Raw genomic sequence first — 9,818 nt, 5'->3', positions numbered from 1 at the left:
TTCAACATAAAAAAAAAGTATATATATATGAAATGCATTATTAAATAACGTGAGCTAGCAAAGTCAATCAAATTATGACTCTCTCTCTCTCTTACTTGAATTAATCCTTTACTCTCTAACTTAAATAATACGCAATTTATTGCTTTCTCTCTTTTTTCTTTCGGTAGATTTGAGTTGTCATTGTCAGCATTCATAAAAAAATGTCTTCAATATTAATAAAAGATCATTTTTTTATATACTATCTATCTAGCAGAAGTTCCATAACCTGATATCGCCTTCTTCATAACCCTCGTCGACGTAATTATTCATTGGAGAAGTATCTTGATCAAAAAACGAAGAATTACCCCCGTAATTATTCATCATCATCATATCATTAATAATATACTTTGGCGAATCAAATGATGTATACCATGGCTGGTCATTATAATAATACTGATCATCCAACGATGACGTCGACGGCACCAATGACACGTCATCCTCGGATGATGAGACAGGAGTAGTAATAGTAGTAGCGGCGGTGACATGATCAGAAGTAGTAGCGGAAGTATGATCATCGGCGGCGGCGGCGGCAGCAGCAGCTACCCTTTGGATAGACTTGGGAGATAAGATTAAGGGTGGTTGATGATGATGATGATCATGATCATCATAATGAATATCGTGATAAGATGAGAGAGGGAAGTTTAAATTAGCTGAAGTGCCCTTAAGACATAAAAGGGCAGCATCATAAGCCCTAGCAGCGGCTTCAGGAGTTGAATAGGAACCAAGCCATATTCTTGTCTTTTGATTTGGTGCCCTAATTTCAGATACCCATGATCCCCAACTCCTCATTCTAACTCCTTTGTACTTCTTCTTGTTCTTGTTGTTCTTGTTGTTCTTGTTTTCCTCCGTTGATGATGATGACGGCGGCGGGGAAAGTGACTGCGGCGGCTGATCTGATACTAGTGTCTTCACCATATTGCTGTTCAAAGGTAGAGTGTTTTTTTCCCGTACGTTATAGTTTTGAGGAGGATCTAGAAGTTGGATTTGAGGAAAGAAAAGAGTGTTTTGGAATTTATTTATAGTGTGGAGATGAGAGAGGAAGTTTTTAGTCAAGGAACAACAGTAATCTTACATGTTACTTGAAATGGGTGACAGATGTATTACAGTTTTATAAAACTATATAATATCAAATAAAAAAATATTGTTCATGAATGACAATATTGCCCTTTTCAGAAAAAAAGAAAAAAAAGGGAAAGAACTGTTCTGGGTATCATTGATACAGTTGAAAGTTGTGCTTGTTTAATTTCTAACGTATAAAACAACGTACCTTTGTACTTTTCTTTTGTTAAATCATTTGTCATCTCCTCTCATTTGCTTTAAATACACATGCACAAGTTTAATCATGTAAATTTTACCTTATTTGGTTGTTTAAATTATACCATTATATTATTAATACTACACTTTTCAAATAAAACTCTACTTTGTGAAGATCATATATATCATATATAGTAACATAATCCATCAATACAATACAATAAAAGTTGCTCAAGTTAATTCATTAAACAAAAATTACATAGAAAAAACATATAGTATCACAAAGACATCATATTGAAATTCTGATATCCTGAAAATTTCTTTGTGTTTAAAACTTTAATTTATAAGTATTTATGTTATAACTTTTCATATTTTATTTTCTACTAATTAGTTAATCATCACAATCTTACAATCTTTGAAATATTTTGATAAAATAACTTTATATATCCTTTCAAAATAAAAGTTGAAAAAATAAATGTAGGCTAAGTGGCTAACCATCCAAGTTAAGGCCTTCCTAGTTATCAATATTACTAAGCTTCATAGAAATGTATTTATTTGTCTCTCCTTGATATACTATATATTTTTTCACAATCAGTTGAATAATGAAATCACTAGAATTATTGCTTTTTACACTCATTACTTAGTAGTTTCGCTCTTAATTTGTCTCAAATATTATGATATTGTGATTAGTTTTAGAATGTGAATAAATTGAGAGTCCTGTAATTACAACAAAAGAAGCTAATAGTCCATTGAGAATGACCTTGAGCATTAATATAGCAAGTGTTCCTATCAATTTTACGACAAACAACTCTAACGTTAAATAATACGTTTCCTAAATTATTTCCGACAAAAAATGCTTCCGGTATATTTATTTACATATATATATTCTAACACCAAGGGTAAAAATCTTAGAAACTTCTAAGTCCTTAATTAAATTGAAGAGAAGCATGTGACGAAAGAAAAAAAGAACTTAAATAATAATAATGAAGTAAAAGAAATTGTCAAAAGAGGAAAGAAAGGCTGTACAATATACAGAAGAGTGGTGCTCATTTCATGTCTTTGGCACACCATGAATGACCATCTGAATATCTATACAATTTTTATTAGTTTTTGACTCGCTCTTCTAGTTATTTAATTAACCCTTTATATAGTAACTCAGATTAATTACTTTTAGATAGCCATTAATATTTATATCTAATAGTCAATTACCAGTACTAAATTATAATAATTTGTTTTACTTTGTTAACCAATTAATTTGTTTTTGTTTCTAACTAATTCTCCCTTTCACTCGTTTTTTTCTTTTTAAAGTTTTACTCAAAACTTATTATTTTTCTTCCTACCACTTCATTTATTTCATCACTCATCCTAACCATCTAAATATCAAAATATTTTTATTTAATATATTATCTCTCATCTTTTTATCACATTTATTTAAGAGGTAAAATAGTCAATAAACTCTAAAAACTAGTTTAAAAAAAAATTAAGTCAAACAATTTTTTTATTCTAAACCAGATAAAGCTCCAAAGACCCAAAGATCGAACAAGCTCTGAGTGCTAAATGAAATAGTTTTTAAATTAAAAAACAATTAGCTAGCTTGTTTTATGGAATAGCATGAAAGTAATTGCTGAATAAAATTTAAAATATATTTATTCAATAAGATATATGGGTTATAACACTATTTTTATTATAATGAATTTAATATAGAAACACATTTAAAAAGTATTTTATATCATGAGTCAATGAATATGAATTATATAATGACAAGCATATCTTCTTCCAATTTAGAGATGAAAGATTCTGTCCTAACAAATATATAAGCAGCTTCCTGGATATATCCAGAATAGATAAATTATATAGCGATGAGATATGCCGGCTTAGGTCCCGTTTGTTTTAGAGTTTCTACCATTATATTATCATTACAACAACAGCTAGCTAGCTAGCTAATTAACCCTTTTCATTTAGAATCGACCATTCATTTTGCATTTTAAACAAATATATTTTTTAATAATTATCTCATTTTCTATATATGTATATAAAACTGCAACATATATTCGGTATAAGTTTTTTAAATAATCATAACTAAAAAAATATTGTATCATTTTTTCTCATTAGTTTAGTTGTATCACTTAATTCATTATCAAAAATACTAAAATATATTGTACTTAAATTATTAGTTTTTATTTTATCATTATATATTAATTATATATTAATAGATTTTAAATATTTTTTACTCAAAATTATCACAAATGAATTGTGTAATGAATTTAGGTTGAAAAATAATAAAATAACAAAAATTGTCACACCCATGGTTTTTCAAGCCAGTGTCCATATAGAGGACCACAACACGACCATGCATGTTTATTTCAATTTTAAGTATTTTTATGTCTCTATAAAATGACTAATCATTGTCTAAATTAAACTGTTGTTGGATTGTGGAGTAGATTATATAATAATGGGTACATTTAATTAATTCAGTTTAATTTTGAAAATTGATTAAATTATATTTGTAAAAAAATGACATGAAAAAACAAAGAAAGTATAATTAGGTGGATAATAAGTAGTGAGTAGTACACACTCTACTACTTACTAGGCTAGCTGGATCTGCTCTGTCTTGCTGCTCCAAAAACGCGTCATGTCTTTTCTCTTTTTTATTTATTTTATTTTAATTATTATTTTATACTAGGCTAGTCGCTTTCAAGTCAGATAGAGAATTAGTCAGTTCAATTAACTAATTAATATTTTCTTTATTATTATTATTATTATTATAATTATCTACGCAATCCCATGCCATGCTGCCGCCACATCCTAGCTGACGTCTTTCCTCGTGCTTTCATCTCATTTCATTACTTTTTCGTCTTTAATAACATTTACGATTTTAATAAATTTAAATTATAAATAAATATTATAATAATTTATCTTAAAATAAATTAGAAATTTATAAAAGTCTATGTTTCTTTTTATTTTTTTTAAATCTTTATATATTATATTATATTATATTATATTATATTATAATTATTTAATTATTTAATTCATCAATTAAAATATAAAAATATATATTTTTTTATTTTTTTTTAGTAATTTATCTTTAATAATGAAAATTATAATTTAGTGTAAGTAGAGTAATTTGTATCCTCTTTGTCATGAGTTTAAGTCTTCACACTTAAATTTATTTATAAAATAATTTAATTTTAACAAATTTTAAATAATATATATTTTATTTTAATTAAGCTTATACAATTTAAATTAAAATCAAGATCAAACTATCCCTAAAACTTTATTTTTTTTTCTAAAATAATATGGACAATGAAACAAAACAAAGGCAATTAATATGAAAAAAAATTAAAACCAAAACTACATAAGTATAAATGACAATATGATTAATATTGTGGTATGAAAGAAGTTATTGGATTTTATTAATATTCAAATAAAATACTTTGATAAAAAGAAATTTATTTAAAAATTTATAGATAATTTCCCTTTTAATCCAAATTCAAAACTTATTGTAAATCTAAATATTTTCAAAACATGCTAAAATGAAAATGAAAATAATTATAATTAACAAGTGTTAAAAGTGATGCTTAAAATATTAAAATTAGGAGTTTGATTAACAACTTAAATTGAATTAGGTAGCAGAGATCATGAGTCGTGATTATGGATTCTTAATATAAAAAGTGAGTGATTTTATTTTAGTTTAATAAGAAAGATGTATTGAATTAAATTAATTTTTGTAAATAGACTAATAATTAACACCATAACAATAGAAATTCAATAGGTCTTGTCTATGAGAGGTTCGATTTCTATTGAGAACGACTTAAAATGAAACAAAAAATCGTGTTACTTTCCTAAAAAAATAGAAAAAATGGTTGAGATTACCGATGAAAAGTGTTAGGTAATTAAATCATGTATATTTATTCATACCATAGATAAATAATTAAATTAAATTGTAATCAACTCATATCTACTTGTAAGGAAATACTTTTTTTTTAAAAAATAGTCATGTATGAATTCATTTGTAACTTAATACTAAAATAGATACAATAATGTTTCTAGTAAATTTAAATGTTTAACCATTCATTTTGAGCACTATAAATTGATCACAAATCTGATTTTTTTTCTTTCTAAATAGGTGTTCCGACCACTTGTATACAAAATAAAATTCATTCCATAGATCATAAATTCGAATGAAATGATTGAAGTAATATGAATAAAGAAAATTAAGCAACCAAATGGACAATAATTAATTCAATTATTGAAGTACATTAATTTGAATATGAAAAATAAAAATGTGCCCATAGTAAAAAATATAACATTTCTAGTAAAGTAGTATAGTGTTTATTTTATAAATAACAACCTTTTTTTTTTTTTTGGTAAACAAAATAAGAAAAGTGATAATCCCACGTAGAGTTAGGCAATGGGTTGGATAAATACGAACCGACACAATCCAACACGATATTGGTATGAAACGATATAATACAATATTATCTCACTCGGGTCTTGGGTTGACACGATACAAGCACAAGACGATACGATCACGACATAATTATAAGTTTATACGATCGTAACACGGTTACGAGTCGACACGGACACAACACGGGTACGAGGAGACACGGGCAAGAGTATACACACGAAACGAATAAACACAATTAGTCACATGGCCTAAGCTATTCACATTAACATTCTCTAAACCTATTATATTTTTATTTAATTAATTAATAAATTATTTAATTTCATAAATGTAATATTTATAATTAAAATTAAACATACTAAAATTCAATATTAAAAATATTAACTTAAATAATATAAATTAAAATAAAATAAAAAAATAAATTATATTAATAGAAATATGAGTCTATTAATAATTATTGAGATTACTTTTATGAATTACTTATTAATTTTATTATTATTTATAATTTCTAATACATTAAATAATAAATATATGATAATAATTTACTTTTAATAATATAATAATATACATTTATAATTTCTTCCCATCTTTTTCACTTTTTTTTTATTTTCTTTCTCAAACTACACACATTTACATTAACATTATCAAATTACAACGTCTCTTTCAGTCTCATAATAATGGATCACATATTTAATTGTTTATAATCATATCATTTTAAAAAATCTTAAATCGCTCCAAAATTTTACAAGTTATATTATTTGAAAAAAAATTAAATCACTTTAAAATTTCTAAGTTAATAAGAAACTTTACCTAAGAAAAAATAATAATTTATAAAATAAAAAGATTAAATTAATTTTATTAATTAAATAAAAATCTAATTTATAAAATTAATATTAATTCAAAAAATAAAATAGTGAATAATTATAAAAATATATTTTAAACTAAAAAATCTTAAACTACTTTTAATTATATTAAATAAAAAATTAATAATATATTAATTATAATATTTTATTTCTAAAAAAGCATTCACTACTTACAATAATAATGAATTAATATTTGTATATCACTTCAATTATTTAATTTTTTTTAAAATTATTCTAAAATTTTAAAAATTAATAAAAAAATTTAATAAAAAAAACTTTATTTTATCATAAAAAACTCTACTATAATTTAATATATATATATATATATAAATAAACAATTAACATAAGTGTGTCAAGTTAAAACATGATTGTGTTGACACGATACGATTAAGAGTCTAACACGACTTGCCCAAATCGAATATGTAATTTTGTACACGATGATCAACTCTAGATTCTAACATTCATGTTCACTTAATGAAATTAATTAATTAATTAATGCTTCTTTTAGGTCTTGTCTGCTGAAGGATTGTTTTAAATTAATTCATATTTTTTAAATTACAGATTTTATGAAAATATAGAGAAGGTGGGTGATTTAATGAAAAACAAAGAAACGGTTAACTAACATGAAAGTATTAAACCAAAATAATAATAATAAAATAGTCCAAATGTGAAAGTAAAAACATTAGTTATAACAATGATACTGTTAAAAAAAACTACATTTTACTATTTTATTATTGCTCTCTAATCAAATATTTAGTCCAACCCAAAATGATAGAAACTAATTAATTCAAATAATATATTAATTATCTCATTATCAATTAAATTATATTTTACTTAAATTCTTATAGTGTTTTAAAATATTAAATTAAAAAAATATTTGTAATTATATAACCAAAACAATCTATATTTTCATCAAACAACATTATTTATTATTTTCATATACCCTAGATTATTTTAAATAACCTTGCATGAAACTAGATTAGAGTTAGACTTGACTTTTTTTTTTCTTAAATTTAAGTATTGACTTGTTAAGGTTGTGAGTATTTTTACTTATTCCTTGTGTATAATTTATGTGCCCTCATACAGAAACGTGCAATATTTTTTTAAGCCTAAATTTATTAAAGAGGTATATTTATTTTATTATTGATTTTATTATCAATCAAACTAGATTTGGGCGTCAATAGGTTAAATAAATACGAACCGACACGATCTAACACGATATTTGTATGAAACGACACGATATGATATTATCTCACTCGGGTCTTGGTTGACACGATACAAGCACGAGACGACACGATTATGAGTTTATACGATCGTAACCAGGGGCGGAGCCACCCATGGGCTAGGGTGGGCTCCAGCCCCACCTAAATTAAAAAGTTAAAATAAAATATTTTATATATATGTTTAACACATGGCTCATAGCCCAATGGTTATGTAAGTAATCTATGAACCTGAGGTCAGGTGATCAAATCCTGCCTCATCTTTAATTTTAATTAGTTTATTTTATTTTATACTAATAATATTATTTATATAATAATTATTTTTTATTTATTTCAATGTAATTAATAATACAAATTATTTATAAGGGTAAAATATAAAAATTAAAATAATAATAGTGTTTTATATTTCTTAATTTTAAACTATTTCAAAAATTTATAAGAAAATATAAATTAATATTAATAAACAAGTTAAAATAGTTACATTGATTTGGTTCGGTATTTAAATAAAAAATTTGATATACCTGCTCAAGAACCTAACAAATCTCCTAGAATTGATGTTGATGTAAATTCTCTTAAACTTGATCCAGCGTTATGTATTCCGATATGAAAATATCATTTTAATCAAATGGATGAAATTAGACGAGCTTATATCAAGATGAGGTCATATCAACCTATTAAGGATGAGTACCCGTCGACCAAATTTGGAAATCAAAATCGACGGTTCCAAAATCATTGGTTTAAGAAATTTACTTGGTTAGAATACTCTCATTTGAAAGATGCTGTTTTTTGTTTCTCATGTTTCTTGTTTGAACATAAGCAACCCCAAAAACCTTTATTTACAATAGATGGATTCAAATATTGAAAACGAGTTAATGATGGAGATAAATGTCTTTTTGTTATGCATATAGGATGTAATATTTCACCACATAATAGGGCAGTTGAATATCTTGATAACTTAATGAATATCTTTGTCATATTGACAAATTACTGAATGCATAGTCTTCAGATGAAAAATAAAATAACATATTACGGTTTACAATAACTATTAAAAGCACTCGGTGGCTCACTTTGTAAGCGTGTACATTGAGAGGGCATGACGAGTCTCCATCTTCTATTAATCGTGAAAATTTTATTGAAAAAAACGAAGCATAGAAAGTTAAATTTGAGATGCAAGTTGGAGTCAGCCCCAGGTAATTTTTCATCCTGGCTCCGCCCCTGATCGTAACACGGTTACAAGTCGACACATACACAATACGAGTATAGACACGACACAAGTATAGACACAACACGAGCACAAATATACACACAAAACAACCTAAATACAATTAATCAAATAATCTAAATTATTCCATTAATATTTTCTTTAGATTATATATAAAAATGTGTTGAATTCAAACTTAAGATATTGCCAGCTGGGGAAAGCATAATGTGAAAGCTTACTCAGTAAATATTAAACAATAAATATTTAACATAAATAAAATAATAATTTTAAACATTATATCCAATCAATAATGAAGAATCTCGTGGTCAATCCGTACACAGACCCTCTCCCTCGTCTCTCTTTCCTATTGCTATAATAATGAATTTTAATATTCACTGATGAATTAATTTAAAAGGTATCATTTCTTAATTGATAATTAATAAAAACTAAATTGGTTCTCCATAGAGTGTTAGGTGGGTAACAGTGTGATTAATGTTATGATTAACAATTGTAGTATGCTTAAATTGTTGTCTCTTGTTTAATTAATTAATTAATTAATTAAATAAATGATTTCATGATCACATCTTATGTTGAGGCATCTCCCCTTTGTTTAATTATTCTTTACTTGTCAGAATACCTGTTGAAATTAACAATGCTCATAAAGTTTATTGGAAGCTAGAAAGCAATTTCCATTCACATCTTAATTAAGCTGGTTTGATGTCGGTTATTTGAGATTTTAAGAAAATAAAAACAAATTTATAAAAATTCAAATAAAATTTAGGAGGTACCCTAATATTTGCATTATTGCATCTTATATTTTGTTTCTTTTTTTAGAA

At 25.2% G+C, this 9,818-nt stretch overlaps 1 protein-coding gene across 1 annotated transcript; it reads right to left on the bottom strand.

Annotated features, from left to right (window-relative positions):
• LOC124927900 (ethylene-responsive transcription factor ERF014-like) lies at positions 1–1,145 on the bottom strand. Its single transcript, XM_047468404.1, has one exon. The coding sequence runs from the start codon at positions 952–954 to the stop codon at positions 247–249; it is 708 nt and encodes a 235-aa protein (XP_047324360.1). The 5' UTR covers positions 955–1,145; the 3' UTR covers positions 1–246.
• Between the last annotated feature and the right edge of the window lie 8,673 nt (positions 1,146–9,818).

This window comes from Impatiens glandulifera, chromosome 2 (assembly GCF_907164915.1).
Source record: "Impatiens glandulifera chromosome 2, dImpGla2.1, whole genome shotgun sequence".
NCBI classification, from domain to species: domain Eukaryota; kingdom Viridiplantae; phylum Streptophyta; class Magnoliopsida; order Ericales; family Balsaminaceae; genus Impatiens; species Impatiens glandulifera.
The sequence above is the reverse complement of the archived record's forward strand: the minus strand, read 5'-3'. Positions and strand labels throughout refer to the sequence as shown.